This window comes from Alexandromys fortis, unplaced genomic scaffold, assembly GCF_014885135.2.
Source record: "Alexandromys fortis isolate MF-2015 unplaced genomic scaffold, M_Fortis_MF-2015_v1.1 scaffold_54, whole genome shotgun sequence".
NCBI classification, from domain to species: Eukaryota; Metazoa; Chordata; class Mammalia; order Rodentia; family Cricetidae; genus Alexandromys; species Alexandromys fortis.
In genome coordinates, this window is record NW_026067958.1 from 4,812,040 (window position 1) to 4,828,297 (window position 16,258).

A 16,258-nucleotide genomic window follows, 5' to 3' on the forward strand; every position below is an offset into this window, starting at 1 on the left:
TGAGTGCTAGGCAAGCACTCTACCACTGAGCCACATCCCCAGCCAGGTGAGCACTCTACCACTGAGCCACATCCCCAGGCAGGTGAGCACTCTACCACTGAGCCGCATCCCCAGCCAGGTGAGCACTCTACCACTGAGCCACATCCCCAGGCAGGTGAGCACTGTACCTACTGCAGCTACACCCAGGGCTAGGGAAACCATTGCTACACCCCTACTGAAGCAAACGTTCTCCCACTGAGCTACAGCCCCAGTTAGGCAAGTGCTGTCCCACTGCTACACCCCCAGTTCCAGTTATCTCCCCTCTCCCACCTCAGTGATGTGGTCTTTACTTCTGCCATCTTCCTTTTTAAGTTTCATTAATACTGAAGCCTTTTGCCTTCTCTTGGACACTCAGCACCTTTCTCCTCCAGTCCTACCCTAAATCAGCTGCTTTGATGTGTCCTTTCATAGCTACCTTCCTTAACTTCTGTTGCTCTCCAAAGCATTCTCTGTAAAGCTGCCAACGTGTTCTTAAAACACAAGCTGGATCCCATCACTTGCCACCAGAAGCCTTGCCAAACTGGCTTAGACTTAGCATTTGCCTCTGCTATGTCCTTGCTCAAAACGAACTGAAACTGTCTTCCTGATTTCTGCATAAGATGATGCACTCTCTGCTCATCCAATGTTTATTCCAGCCTGTGACGGACCAGGCTGCTTGCGACGCTGCAGATGAGATGGGGAACACAGGTCTCTGTGCACTGCGCGCTGACTTCCCAGTGGGGAAAGGCAAATAAAGAGCTTCCTAAGTAAGCGCTAACTTGTAGATTGTAGAAGGGCTCTACGAGATTGGGCTCGCATTTAGATATATACTGGGCTGGAGGAAGATAGAAGGGCTTGCAGGTACCCACACCTGACAGCTCTGCAGGGGAACCATGCTATACAGAGCGGATATTGGTCTTCAGGAAGAGGAAAGTGGGTTCTAGTGAGAAGGGTCAGCTTGTCCAGGGGGTTGGCAGGAAAGATTTAGCTAGTGAGGGTTCCGTACCATGAGGCCAGTGAAGTAAGACAACATGGTGGGGGTGCCAGCAGTAATTGAGCAGGACTTATTGTAGTCAGGAATTTGGCTCATCTTTACAGAATTTTAGCTGAATGTTTGCTAGGTAAACCACAAACATATAATTATATTTGAAAGTCAGGTAATCGGTGAATAATTTCTTAGGGTAAGTATGTCCCAAACACACACAAGACACAGCTACAGAAAATATGTTTACTATATACTTATATTGAACTTTTATTCAATATTTAAAGTTCAAATTTGACTGGGCTACTTGGTTTTTGTTTGTTTTTGTTAAGTCTGGCAACTGCTAATTAAGAGGGCACTGAAAGGTTTCCATTGGCAAGCAACTTGGCCAGTTTGCATTTTAAGATCCCTTGGGTGAGTTTGTGGAGAATGGTTAGCGGGAGTCAGCTGGAGGCTGAAGTTCAGGAAAGCAAGGTGGGCTCGAGGGAATGCAAGGGTGGTTCAGTGGAGGTGGTGGGTTGGATTGGGGTGATCAGCGCCTTGCAGGGCTCGAAGTGAGAAGGGCCCATCTAGGAAGTTGCTGTCGGGAGCTCTGGTGTGGCTCCCGAGATTCTCAATTTCTAATAAGCTCCTAGGTGGTCTAACAGAACCTAGGTGTTGCTGACCTCGAGCCAGCAAGCTCTTAAAAATAACTGGGGTCCCAGGACCACTAGGGCTCCATTCCTGTTTATGTGAACAAAGTTGTATCGGAACCACATCGCCACTAGTTGCTCTCATGATACAACAGGGACTGTTAGTCCACGCTGTCTAAAATATTTTTATTTAGCTCTTTATAGAAAAATTTGCCTGCCTGAACTATACTTTGAGTAGTAAGGGTCACGACTTGGAAGACAGCCATGAAGGTAAAATGCAGATAAACACCCAGGCTAGCTGAAGATGTGATGGTGGGGGGGGATGGTATGCCATGGCTCACCTAGCCTTTCCCACTGCCCCTGAAGTTTAGTCTTTAAAATCAAGTGAGTCTGTCAGTTGCCGAGTACCTAGTATTGTTGATTTACTTTAGAAGTTCTTGGCCCAAGGGATTCTACTTGGCACCTGTTTAAATGTATAGAAATGTTTTTTTCATAAACAGGAGGTTATAGATATAACTAGATAGCATCAGGTAGCCCGAAAGAAACGGTCCTGTCAGCAGGAAGCTGATGTTGACTCCCGCTTCTATGCACTCTTGGCTAGTTGTCCACTTTCTCTTGATTTGTGCCTGCTTTCAGCAGGAGACACCAAAGCCAAGACCGGCACTGTCTAATGCCTACTGCACCGCAACCCCCACCGCTAGCACTCAGAGGGCACACCTATGCCTGTTTATGAGGGAAATCACTTAAGAACAAAATGGGAAAGGAGGAGGAAGGAAGCCCAAACAAAATCTTTGGGTTCTCATTTAATGGTCCTCTCAGCAAAAGCACAGACAAGTGCAGACAGTGTAGCGGTAACTGTATGGAAAGAACTAAGCTAAATGGCTTAACATACCCTTGCAGGTTGTTGAATGCTATGGATTTCAGGAAATTGCTTCTCAGGAGTAGCTTCTCCGGGCCTTCCTGCTGCAGCGTAGCGACGCCAGATGCCCAGCAATGGGCTAATGCTAACAAGTTCACTGCAGTTGCCACCGGACAAAATTTACTGCTCCTGGAACCCACAAAGCTGTCTTCCCAGGAAGAGGAAGCTGCTTTCTAGTCAGGGTCCAGGCAGCTCAGTAGCGGTCCAAATATTATGATACATACTTTTATTATATGCGGCTGTTGTTCTGCTTTTCCCCATCTGGGGAATTGTGTAACGGTAACAGCTGCCAAGGATGAGAGATTAAAGTGTGTGAAATAGACTGACCGGTCTACTTAGAGAGGTGAAGTTGTTTTGTTTTTGTTTATTTGGTGTGTGCGGGGTGGGGGTGGGGTCAGGCTAGATCATGATAGTCGAAGAGAAACCAATGCTACACTTCCTAGTTGCTTTCACCCCCAGTGACTCTGTGTTCCAAATCACTCCAAGATCATCTGCTTAGGAAGCTGCCCTCCTCCAAATCCCAGAATTCAGATTAGAACCCAAATAGTCCTTTCACAACATAATTAGTCAAGGACAAGTTTAGAACTCTAAATTAAACTATGTTTTTGCTTCGCCACCCATCTACTGAAATTTAGTAGGTTTTATTCTTTGTGTGGGGATGTGGGATGGGGTGGGGGTGGTAACACTTCAAAAAATGGCTAAAAACTGTACTCTCAAGAAGCGCAACAGCATGCTGTACGATTCAATGAACCTGTTTAAACGTCTCACCACAGTGTTTGCTGCAAAGCGACAGACAGAAATCCCAAAAGAGAAAGCTTCTTTGGGGGTAGAGGTGCCTCTGAGGTTAGTAGAAAGAAGGCCATCAGGGCCCAGGGTTTTGCTGTCTGAAATAAGACTGCAATTGGAAGCTCTGAGGATTTGGCCTGCAGCGCGCCCTACACACTGGCTGTGTTTGGGACAGGAGACATTATTAAAGGGTTTCACACGTCTATTTGCATGAATTAGCAAACCCGGGAGAGCTGCTGAAATGCATTTGAAGCTCTGACCTGACATGAAGGTCACATAGACATCCCCAGAAGTGCACGACTACAGAGAAGTTACATTAACAAACCTTTCCAGTCAGTGTTGAGAGATCCTCGCCTCCTATGATCTGCAGCTCGCCCATGGACTGGTCATTCTGCAGAAATCGGGGAGCGGGGAGAAAAGGAAGACAATGACTTTCGTGCACAGGAAAACTTGAAAAGCACATTTTCCCATCTTCTTGGTTAACGGCTAGATTGTGCCTTGCAAATACAGTGCACATAGCTAGCGCACATAGCTAGCAAGGGCTCACGGTTGCCTATGGTTACCAAGAGCCACTTTCCTGCAGGCTCTTGAGACAAAGCCAGCTAATGACTGGCTGGTGGGGAAAGACTGGAGAGGGGGATGGACGGCTGGAGGGAGGATAGACAAACTTAATAAACCATAGATAGTACTGTCCTGGGGCAGACAAGTAGAAACAGACATCACTTGTGGGCTTTTCTGAGGTGAGGCTTGGGAGCTTCAGGAACGACTTCTAATAAACCCTAGCTATGGATTGCAGTGGGGAACAATCCGATTCTGATTTCACAGGAAATGGAGCCCTCATCTGTTCTCTTTCCTTGGAAATTCAGCCCCTCATCTGATGACAAGAGCAATGGTAACAGACCGTGTGGTCAAGAAAGACTTGATCTTCTGACATAAGTGATCAAGCCTTAGGACCCGTCTGTAGCTCCAAGAATATGAGAACCAGGGAGATTTTTTTTTTAATTTAAATCTTCTAAGCATGAGTTTATCATTCATTGTTTACAATGTTTAAATATCGAACATTCCTGTGTCCTAAGAAAACTTCAAAAAAGCAAGCAAGTACACAAACAAGCCAGCAAATACTTGCTTTTTATTTTTAAGTATACACAACACGAATCACTTGGGGAAGAATTAAAGTGGAACTTGTTCTTTGCTTCTGCCTCTGCCTTGTGACAGATGCACATCAGAGGAACTGAAGCAGACAGACTCAACCAATCCGCTGCATGACTGAAGCAAGACTGTGGTGCTGTTGCAATGCCTTGATGGAAAATGATAAACTTGAGAAGACAATTGTATGTATGCCGTTCTGTGCCACAGCAGATGTCCTCAGTTGCTGATGCAGACAGCTATTCCGTTTGGTAGTCTAGCAGTCTTTCCTGTCTTGACAAGGACTTGCCTCATTTTGGAAGAGTCCATCCCATAGGGTCAGGCAGGGCCAGCCTTAGTGGCAGAGAGAGATCCGTTCTGCTGGAGGCTACAGTCAGCCTTAGAGTTTACGGTCTCTCAAGCCTGATGGAGGAAGGTCATTTAACAATAAAGAAACTGCTTGGCTGGCCCTGATAGGTTAGAACATAGGTGGGAGGAGTAAACAGAATAGAATTCTGGGCAGAAGAGGAAGTGAGGTCAGACTCTGCTCAGCTTCTGGAGAGACCCGACGGCTCTGCTCTCTGGAGCAGAGACGCCAGGCTCCGCTCTCCCAGGCAGCTCCGACCCAGGATGGACGGAGGCTAGAATCTTCCCGGTAAGCACACCTTGGGGTGCTTACACACATCATTAGAAATGGGCTAGTCCAGGTGGGAGAATTAGCCTGTAAGGGCTAGAGTTCATGGGCCAAGCAGTGTTTTAATGAATACAGTTTGTGTGTTGTTATTTCGGGCATGAGCTAGCCAAGCGGCTGGGGTGTTGGGGACGCAGCCCCGCCGCTCCTATTTCAACAGATGGCTGCCCAACGTGAGGATAACTGAATCCACAAAAAGCCTGAGAAAGCTTGGGAAAGAATGGAGTGAAGCATGTTTTCTTGGTAGCAGAAATTTCTCGAGTCTACTCTGCTTGCTAGAGGCAAGCAAGCGCTCTCATCTAAGAGAGGCTTCCTGACTCAGCTTCAGCTGCAAAACCCTGCAGCTCATTAAGAGGTCCTGCCATGAAACACTTAAATGGTGTTGATGAAAAGCTGAACGCATGCTTTTTGGTTTTCAGCCATAGCAGGAAAAAAGCTGTGCTATTTAAAAATGCTGGCTTTCTGGGCCGTCCTGCCAGGGCAAACTCTGACTGAGGCAGGAGGGCCGACTACCGAGAGAGGACTTGAGTGTTGTCTGTTGTAGCTCACTTGCTGGCAGGGACCTCGAAATGCCATAGAGTTGTGGCAGTAAACAAGACTACAACCAGTACCTCAGCCATGAGGCTGGAAAGCTAAGGAATGGACTGGATCTAGCTGGCAAAGCCACGGCTTTAATCCTACTCATATTGCTCAGTAATTTAAAGGCTCGTGTGGTCAGAAAAAGAGAGATATACAGTAAAGAGATTCAAAGATAAAGAAAATGTTTAAATGATTTACAGTGTGTTAAAAATATATGCAAGCTAAAAGTTAAAAGTTTTTAAAAAAAAAGTAAGAAAAAGAGAAGTTGTGTGTGGTAGTACACGCCTTTAATCCCAACACTTGGGAGGCAGAGGGAGATTGACCTCTGTGACTTCAAGGTGTGGTAGCACACGCCTTTAATCCCAGTGCCTAGAAGGCAGAGACAAACAGATCTCTGTGAGTTCAAGGTGTGGTAGCAAACACCTTTAATCCCAATGCCTGGGAGGCAGAGACAGGCGGATCTCTGAGAGTTCAAGGAGAGCCTGGTCTACAGAGTTATTCCAGGTCAAAGAGATACAGAGAATATAAAATAAAAGTAAAAATAAACGAAATAGAGGTTAAAATAAAGCGTACAAAGATGGAAAATACACAGAGAATCTTGATACTGTATACTATTATGCTCTCTTTGAATTGTTTGAATGCTGAGGAAGGAGCAACAGATGCTAAAAGATATTTGTTTATAAATGCTGCTGAACTAATCCATCGTAGAGATTTTGATGCCTTGACTTTGAAATTTGGATCTAAGGACATGATACTTTGGAAAGGAGTTTCTTATTTTGTTTTCACAGAGGATGAGACCCTGTTCATTTCTTCTATTCCGATATGGTATGATGGACCACGCCCTCCTGAACGGTTGCTGTGAATACCTTCAGAAAATTGCTTCGCTCAACTGCCAACTGAGATGAAACTAGCACACAGGTTATACCATGAAAGACCTAATTAACGACGCCCCCATTCAGCAGGAAGCAGTTTGGAGAGAAAAAACTGCGCCCATGTTCCCAAATATGGTTTATAAATGTTCTTTTACATTTAAAGGGGGAGATGATATAGGTATGAATAATTTACATTGATATGGATTTTGCTTTAGTGATTTAAATTTAAGGTTAATTTTGTAATGTATATAGGTTGTTAATGAATAATCATTAATAATAGTTAAGTTTGTAGTCATGTTAGTTAAGATTTTCTAGATGTGCATAGATATATTTTAGATAGGCATTCTTCATATTTTTCAAAGATTATAGAATATGGCATTTTAAATGTTTTAATAACTTAGGACTTTTCATGACAATGAGACACTCTGCTCCTGGCAGCACCAATCTACTTCAAGAGGAAGATGGGCATCGAAGAGGATCCTTATGGAGTTTGATAGCCATTTGGGCAAGAAACTGCTCTTGCCTGGACTATTGCATAAACTGGACACAAAGAACCCACACAGAGAGGACTACTGAACTTGCCTAAAGGTGAGATGACCTTTTGGGGTTCCTGATTCATGAAAGAGTCTGCAAGACATTCTTCAGGACAAGCAGATAGTGACTGCCTTTGAAATTTCCTGCTTTGTGGAAATGTCTGCTGGAAACTATGGGCCTGTAGGCTGAAGATGGATGCCCCAATGGTACAGAGGAACTTTGGGTGACAGGCAGCGAGATGTCTCTGTCATTTATAGAGCTTTGGATTTCTTGTTTGCTTAGGTAATATTGTATCTTTCTGGACTCTTTGATGGAGTTAAGAATAGCTAGTTATAGTTATAGTTTTCCTTAGTTATGATATAGATTATTATAATTTTTACTTAATAACTGTTTTGTTATATGTAATTTTGCTATGTTAGGTTAAAGCCTTCCTTTTTTTTGTTTAAACAGAAAAAGGGGAAATGATGGAGGAAGGTCAATGAACAATAAAGAAACTGCTTGGCTGGCCCTGATAGGTTAGAACATAGGTGGGAGGAGTAAACAGAATAGAATTCTGGGCAGAAGAGGAAGTTAGGTCAGACTCTGCTCAGCTTCCGGAGAGACCTGACGGTTCTGCTCTCTGGAGCAGAGACGCCATGCTCAGCTCTCCCAGGTAGACTTGACAGCTCTGCTCTCTGGAGCAGAGACGCCAGGCTCCGCTCTCCCAGGCAGCTCCGACCCAGGATGGACAGAGGCTAGAATCTTCCCGGTAAGCACACCTTGGGGTGCTTACACACATCATTAGAAATGGGCTAGTCCAGGTAGGAGAATTAGCCTGTAAGGGCTAGAGTTCATGGGCCAAGTGGTGTTTAAATGAATACAGTTTGTGTGTTGTTATTTCGGGCATGAGCTAGCCAAGCAGCCGGGGTGTTGGGGATGCAGCCCCGCCGCTCCTATTTCAACACAAGCCACTTTCTGGAGGAATTTTCTTGAGCTGGCTTGAGTTGGATTCTGCTGCCTACAGGCAGCAATTTCTGTCAGTATATAGAGTCACTTTGTCAGGGAATTGGTTGCTTGGGAAAGGGAGAAATAACCCAAACACAAGAATGACAATTGTGCCAGTGAAGAACCTTTGTGTGACCAAAAAGAGAGCTACATGGTGAGACCCTCTCTCTGAAGAACCAAAATAAACAGAAGTGTTGCTAAAGTGTTTCCCTTTGGTGCAGTGTTGGAGGAGCATCTGAAAGTAAGCCATTAAGTTAGATAACATTAGCAGTCTGACCCAGGAGAGAGAAGTCACTGAATACCCAGAATTCTAGGCTTTTTTGTATTGGCGGTCCAGTCATATTCACAAGGAGTGATCATAGTGGCTAGGAACTTGCAAAACAATACCAAAGGGGGCTGGAGAGTCAACTCAGCAGTGAATTGCTTTTGCAACACTCAAAGAGGACCCAATTTCTGTTCCCAGACCACCCATCCAGAGGCTCACACAAGCAGTTTCAGGCATCTGACACTCTATTGTGGCCTCCAGGGGTGCTTGAACTCGTGTAGCATACACAAACACATCCATACATAAACCAAAGTCTTTTTTTTTCTTATTTGTTTTTTTTTGTCTTTGTTTTTATTGAGCTATATATTTTTCTCTGCTCCCTTTCCTTCCTCTTCCCTCCCCTCCTATCCTCTCCCATGGTCCCCATGCTCCCAATTTACTCGGGGGATCTTGTCTTTTTCTACTTCCCATGTAGATTAGATCAATGTATGTCTCTCTTAGGGTCCTCTTTGTTGTCCAGGTTCTCTGGGATTGTTGACTGTAGGCTTTTTTTCCCCTTTATGTCTAAAAGTCACTTATGAGTTACTACATATGATATTTATCTTTCTGGGTCTAGGTTACCTCACTCAATATAATGTGTTCTAGATCCAACCATTTGCCTGCAAGTTTCAAGATGTCATTTTCTTTTCCTGCTCTGTAGTACTCCATTGTGTAAATGTACCTCATGTTCCTTATCCATTCTTCAGTTGAGGGGCATTTTAGGTTGTTTCCAGGTTCTGGCTATGACAAACAATGCTGCTATGAACATAGTTGAGCACATGTCCTTGTGGTATGATTGAGCATCCTTTGGGTATATACCCAAAAGTGGTATTTCTGGATCTTGAGGCAAGTTGTATCCTAATTTTCTGACAAATCACCATACTAAAATCCAAAGGGCCTGTACCAGTTTGCATTCCTACCAGCAATGCAGAAGTGTTCCCTTTATTCCACATCCTCTCCAGCATAAGTTGTCATCAGTGTTTTTGATCTTGGTCATTCTTACAGGTGTAAGATGGAATCTCAGAGTTGATTTGAATTTCTCTGATGACTAAGTATGTTGAGCATTTCCTTAAGTGTCTTTCATCCATTTTAGATTCCTCTGTTGAGAGCTCTCGGTTTTTAGGTCTGTACCCCATCTTTTTTTATTGGATTATTTGTTCTTTTGATGATCAATTTCTTGAGTTCTTTGTATAATTTGGAGATCAGCCCTCTGTTTGATGTGGGGTTTGTGAAGATATTTTCCCATTTTGTAGGCTGCCATCTTGTCTTGTTGACCATGTTCTTTGCTTTACAGAAGCTTCTGTAGCAGAGTCTTAAGTCAGGCATTGTGATATCTGCAGAAGTTCCTTTATTGTACAGGATTGTTTTGGCTATCCTGGGGTTTTTTTGGTTTACCATATAAAGTTGAGTCTGTGAATTTTGCTGGGATTTTGCTGGGAACTGCATTGCATCTGTAGTTTGTTTTTGTAAGACTGCCATTTTTACTATGTTAATTCTACCTGCCCAAGAGCATGGGAGATCTTTCCTTTTTCTGTTGTCTTCTTCAATTTCTTTCTTCAAAGATTTAACGTTCTTGTCAAACAGGTCTTCCACTTGTTTGGTTAGAGTTACTCCAAGATATTTTATCTTATTTGTGGCTATTGTGAAGGGTGATGTTTCTCTGATTTCTTTCTCAGTCCATTTATCATCTGCATACAGGAAGGCTACTGATTCTTTCGAGTTTATCTTGTATCCTACTACATTACTAAAGGTGTTTATGAGTTGTAGGAGTTCCTTGGTAGAATTTTTGGGGTTGCTTATGTAAGCTATCATATCATCAGCAAATAGTGAAAGTTTGACTTTTTCTTTTCCGATTTGTATCTCCTTGATCTCCTTTTGTTGGCTTATTGATATAGCTAGAACTTCAAGAACTATATTGAATAGATATGGAGAGAGTGAAACCTTGCCTTGTTCCTGATTTCAGTGAGATTGCTTTGAGTTTCTCTCTATTTAGTTTGGTGTTGGCTCTTGGCTTGCTGTATATTGCCTTTCTTATGTTTAAGTATGTTCCTTGTATCCCTGCTTCTCCAAGATTTTTATCATGAAGGGATGTTGGATTTTGTCGAAGGCTTTTTCAGCATCTAATGAGATGATCATGTGTTGTTTTTTTCCTTCAGTTTGTTTATATGGTGGATTACATTGACAGATTTTTGTATGTTGAACCATCCTTGCGTCTCTGGGATGAAACCAACTTGATCATGGTGGATGATCATTTTTCCAGTATAGTATTGAGTATTTTTGCATCAGTGTTCATGAAGGAGATTGGTCTCTAATTCTCTTTCTTGGCAATGTCTCTGTGTGGTTAAACCAAAATCCTAAGAAAATTTTAGAAAGTATCAAGGGAGAATGCTTTCTTATCACTCCAGAGATACAGGGTTCAACATGGGATGATCTGTATATTATAATCAGCTATGTTATAAACAAGAGAAACACAATGTCAGGCTGAGGATAATCATAGCTGCATGCAACCACAAACCACAAGGCACCACATGGTTAGTGAGATTTGGATTAATAGATCAGAGTACATTTTCAAATAATTCTGTTATTCCACCCAACTGTCGAATGTTTATCTCTATCTTATTGGCTTTATATTTGTTTGTTAAAAACACAATGACAACAACAACAAAACCCATGGGCCATCAGAAAACTAAACACTGTACTCAAAGTCACACAGAGTGCTGCCAAGCGAGTCTCACTTACAAAGACCTTTCTTAGTCCAAGTTTCTAAACATGTTTTTAATATTAGATTTGTCCTTAACCCATCTGGAAGTTATATCTTCCAAGTGTGTATATAGTCAATTATCCCAACACCCTTTACAAAATCATTATTTTCCCCTATGGTCTAGAAATGCCTGTTTTTAAAAGCATAACTTTTTTATCCTCATGTAAAAGGGTCAGTTTCTGTATTTCTCCAACCTAACATGTTGATTCTGGTATTAATTAGTCTGATATGCTCAAGTAATTAATTTGATTTCCCAATTAGTTATAAGTAGTAAATAATAAATTAGCTTTTCCTAATATTAAAATTTTATTCTTACAGTCACAGTTTTAAAGTATGTCTTAATATAAAATAGCGTCTTGTTTTTGTTTTTGTTTTTCCCCTTTTCCTGTTTCCTGTTTTGGCTGTTTTTGTTCTTGCTCTTTCTCTTTGGGTTGTTTTGAATTGATAGGTGTGGAACACTGGGTACAGAGAGTGGCACATGGTCAGCCTCTGGTCCATCAGACACATAGTTACTGTTTGAATGGCAAGCACCCCAACACCACCACATATTGCCAGCTTGGTCTCCAGCTTGGTGGTCCTGGGAGGTGGTAGAACCTAAAGAGGTGAAGTTGAGCAGACAGAGAATGTGTCACTGGGGGCTTGTCCTTGAAAGTGGTACTGGCACAATGACCCTTCCCCCCACTCTCTCTCATTTCCTGGTCACCAGGTCAGTGGCATTTGTTAGGATTCAGGCATTATGCTGGCCTGCCCTATCATCTGGCATTTGTTAGGATTCAGGCATTATGCTGGCCAGCCCAGGGTCTTAGTCTATAGGCAGGTGCAAAGGTCCCTTTAAGAGACAAACTCAGCCCACTCTCGTCTCTCTTCCTTTTTGCCATTAAATCTGAGGAGGCAGCTTTCTCTCTCCCTCTCATCTCGTTCCCATTTTTTTCTTCCTTTCTCATTCGCTTTATCTCAAACAAACTCCACACTGAAACTCTGTCTGCGTGGCGTATTCTGTCACTCCCCGCGGTCCTCGCCGGCCACGGGACGCACCAAGGACTCTCCCACTCCTGTTTAGACCAGCTTTGCTGTGTGCTCCCCCCATAACTGGCTGCCTCACCACAGGTCTAAAAGCAATGGAACCAACCAGCCAGTCCCGGACTGCACCCTCAGAACCCTGGGTGAAAACAAACCTTTCCTGTTTGTAAGCTGCTCGTCTCAGGTGTTTGTTACAGTCGTGGAAGCTGATGACCATTGAACATCAAGATCACCTTTTCCTTTTAAATCCATTAGGAATCGGTCTCTTCCCAGGCACACCAGGGTCTGCAGCTCCCCTGCTTTAGTGACTATAAAAATAAGTGGCCTTTTCATTTCATTTCTTTTCTTTTTTGTTTCTTTCTGGGACAGAAAAGGGAACCGAGAGATCCAAGTTCTCCATCTGTAGGCTTTCAAGCAACGTTGCTGCTTTCATTCCTGTCTGCCCTTAGTCCGGTTTTTTCAGGTCACAGTGGCAAGCTCCTGAACCTTTCAGGGAATGTGACGGCGCTTCTCTCAGCTCCTCGCTGACGTTTCCCTCCGTGGGCATTCCACTGGTCTCTTTCTCTGGTCTGCAGCGCCAGTGAGCCTCATCAACTTGTCTACTTTCTAAAGCTTAAATGCTGACCTCCCCTGACCATGGAGGACTTCTCTTTCTCCTTTTAGTCCTCGTGGACAAACATTTTATTTCTTTTATCTTTTAGTGTAGGAAAAAAATCTCCATTTGAAAAAATAGACTTTCTGGCCTGAGTGGATACCTAACATTCCAATCCGCCAGGTCATTCACTTGGTTAAGGGACCGCACCTAGAAAGGAGACCTCAATGGTCAGAATAACGAGTACTTTAATAAGATGTTGACTTTTCCTTCCTGTTATCCCCACCCCTAGTGCTATAGTTTGCAAGATCACACACACACACACACACACATACACACACACACACACACACCTCTTCTCTTCCCCAAGCATACTTTTCTTAGTGCTTTGAGTTTCCCCAGCATTTTGAACATCCTTATCTTCCTCTTAAGCCTTCCCCTCTGCTTCATGGCTGCCTGTCTATCTCCACACCAGCACAAGCAGCAAGGCCTTTCCCCTCCTTCTCTTCTCCATCCTCTTCCTGCAGGCAGCAGCTGAAGTTGAAAGTTCTCTGCCTTGGTTTTCTTAGAAACTCTAACAAAATTGGTCTTGGAATTCTGCTTGGGTCTGTTCTTCAATTCTTTTATTAAGGAGACCAAGAACCCAAAGAGGGGGGCCATGATTTCCCATGCAAAAATTCTAGCAAGGCTTTAGGAGGGGATAAACTTAATTGTATAAATCAGTCCATGTCTGTAGCCATGACCTATAAGCTAATGGTTCTCAACTATCATATGCAAACTATCATAAGGAAGTAGGGTTGGTGTTTGCTTTAAACTGAGGTTACTCATCAGCACTTCCTCTGACGGGGCTGCTGTGTTCTGTTGCTGGACCTTCAGAGCAGAGTTGTTCTGGCCTCATAAAATAAGCTGGGTGTCCCCTTCTCCACCCCACACAATTTTTTTTATGAATGGGTTGATCAGTTCCGCTAAGGTGTAGTAGAACTCAGATGAGGTGATGGAGCCCAGGTCCCTCCCAGCTGCACCTAGCAGGCATGGCCCCACCCATCCCTAGTGTGGCTACTTGCAGGAAACACACAGTCGCTCTTGAGAGCAGCACGCGCAAGGAAGTAAACATCCCCGTTTAAATGCTGACGATAAAGGACGTGCGGACAGACTAAAACACTGAAGCAAACCTCTGACATTCACTTTCGTCATTCTTAGAAGAAATATTTGGAAGATTACTTTAGGTGACTTGCCTTCCAGGTACTGCTGCACCCAGCAGTTCTAGACAGTCCTGCCCGTGACAGGAATCTGCACATCGCATTGGATGTCTTAGATATCACTTAGTGAAAAACAAACTGAGGAAGAATGACTACTGAAAATATCCTGTCCCATTGAAGAACCAGAAGAGGAAAACCAAGCATATAAATAAACAGAAGAGCCATTCTCTAAGCCATGCGCAATTTGCTTTGCATCTCCCGTGCGTCCCCAGTTCTCTCCTCCACAGATGTTGCTACTTGTTGCTTCCCCAAGCTCATTACTGCTGTGCTCCAGGAAATGGACAGCCATGCAGAACAGAAATATTTCATTCCATGAAATTTTAATGCTCACAGTGGGAACCTTCTAGTTAAGATGTTGCATGAGGCTCAAATGGAGTCCTTTCTTCTCAGTACATTTGATACTAAGACAGATAATGAGGATGACTGAGCTGGCTCTGGTACCCCAGTTTTTTAAGCAAGGGCCGAGTGAGGTTGGACATGACTCTTAATTGGGTCCCTTAGTTCTTTAAGCTGCACGCGATAGCACAGCACAGTGAGGATACAACACAGAGCCTCGTGTGTTATCTGTGCCTGTATCTGATTCCAGCTGTGTAGTCTCGCTTGCCTTACTTACTGAATTCAAAGGAAAATGGGGGGGGGGGGGGGGACGACAAAGTTCTATTGCTAAACCCAAAGGGCTGAAAACCACCATGCTAATGTTTGGGAATTTATTACCCCTTGAAATTGTTTTATCATTTTGTCTGGTTTTGGTTTTCTGTTTATTTATTTAGTTTTTTTTTTTTTTAAGACAGGGTTTTATGTAGTTCTGGCTGTCCTGAAACTCACTCTGTAGACCAGGCTGACCTCAAACTCACAGAGATCCACCTTCCTCTGTCTTCTGAGTGCTGGGATTAAAGGCGTGCGTCATCACGGGTTCCTTTTAACAAGTATATGAACTTGAAACCATTTCACCTCTCTGTACTTTAGTTTTTCTGTGCATAAAAAGAGTTCTTACCTCAAAGGATTATTCAGAGGGGCGGGCCAATTCCCATGCCCTATGCATTGAGGAAAGTGCCTGACGTGCAGCAGTCAACAGGGCTTGCTGGACGTCTGCCCGTGGTGTGCAGAACAGGTGCACCTGCTGTTTCTAAGACTGGGGCTGTGATTTAGTCTTTGTTTGAGTTGCTCAATACACTGAATATGTGTTAACTGCGTGCTCTGTGGTTGTGGTCCACTGCCGATGACTGCAGCCCACAGCTGGCTGCCTGCAGCCCAGGAGGCATGTGGTTAAGTTGACTGCAGCCCACAGCTGGCTTCCTGCAGCCTGGGAGGCATGTGGTTAAGACTGGTGAGCTTCCAGAAGCATATGGACAGCACAAGTTAGAGTCCATGACCATTAAATAATAATTTTTAGAAGAGGACACTAGGTTGAAGGGTAGGGAGGTGGGGTACATTAAGGGGGAAGAGTTGGGGTGACTATGTATACAATGGTGAAATGCTCAAAAAGATCAATGAAAACATTTAAAAAGTTAAAAAATAGCCAGATTAACACCATTCAAACCTTAAAGCAGCTCATATACTTGTGTTAGGATTGCTAGATACGGCAGGGATAGGAAAGGGCTAAGGGAGAGCACCAGAGGAAGACGCCGTGCTGGGTAGAGTCTAGAACATTCTTCTCCTTTAGGCATTTAGACTAGATCTTTCTCCACTCCTGCCAGCTTCTCTAGAGTCACCTGTAGTATCTCTGCTCACCTCCAGCTATTTCTAAGGACGCCATGCCTGCAGAATGAAGTCCCGTTTAGTCATGGAAATGTTTAGGCTGCAAACACCAGAACACAGACATCTGTTTTATTCTTTTAAGTCTCCTAAGGTTTTTAGTTTGGTTTTGTTTTTTGAGACAAGGTTTTTCTGTGTAGTCCTGGCTGTCCTGGAACTTACTCTGTAGAACAGGTTGGCGTCAAACTCAGAGATCTGCCTCCCTCTGTCTCCTGAGCGCTGGGATTAAAGGTGTGCACCACATCAGCCAGCTCCTCTGAAAGTTCTGTAGCTGAACAAGCTTGTCAGAATTGTGCAAGGTGGACTTGTCTGGAAATGAGCCTCCTCCCCTCCCTGCAGGACTGTTTGTGTTGAGGGTGGGGATTGAGGAAAGAACTGTGGACCTGGAGAAACAAACGGTCCTGTATTTTCCAACTGGACATCCTAAGTCACCAGGCCAGGCTGC

General features: G+C 43.8%; 1 protein-coding gene and 1 long non-coding RNA gene across 2 annotated transcripts in view; one reads left to right on the forward strand and one right to left on the reverse strand.

Moving 5' to 3' along the window:
- Prtfdc1 (phosphoribosyl transferase domain containing 1) overlaps positions 1–16,258 on the reverse strand; it is a 91,994-nt gene that overhangs the window by 13,751 nt on the left and 61,985 nt on the right. Inside the window, exon 5 of the mRNA XM_050152626.1 lies at positions 3,663–3,728. Within this exon, the coding sequence (XP_050008583.1) occupies positions 3,663–3,728 (66 nt within the window). The remainder of the gene's footprint in view (positions 1–3,662; positions 3,729–16,258) is intronic.
- Positions 5,591–16,258, forward strand: part of LOC126507836 (uncharacterized) — a 177,673-nt gene continuing 167,005 nt past the window's right edge. The window contains exons 1-2 of the long non-coding RNA XR_007593651.1: positions 5,591–6,070; positions 6,140–7,344. This is a non-coding gene — a long non-coding RNA (uncharacterized lncRNA). The remainder of the gene's footprint in view (positions 6,071–6,139; positions 7,345–16,258) is intronic.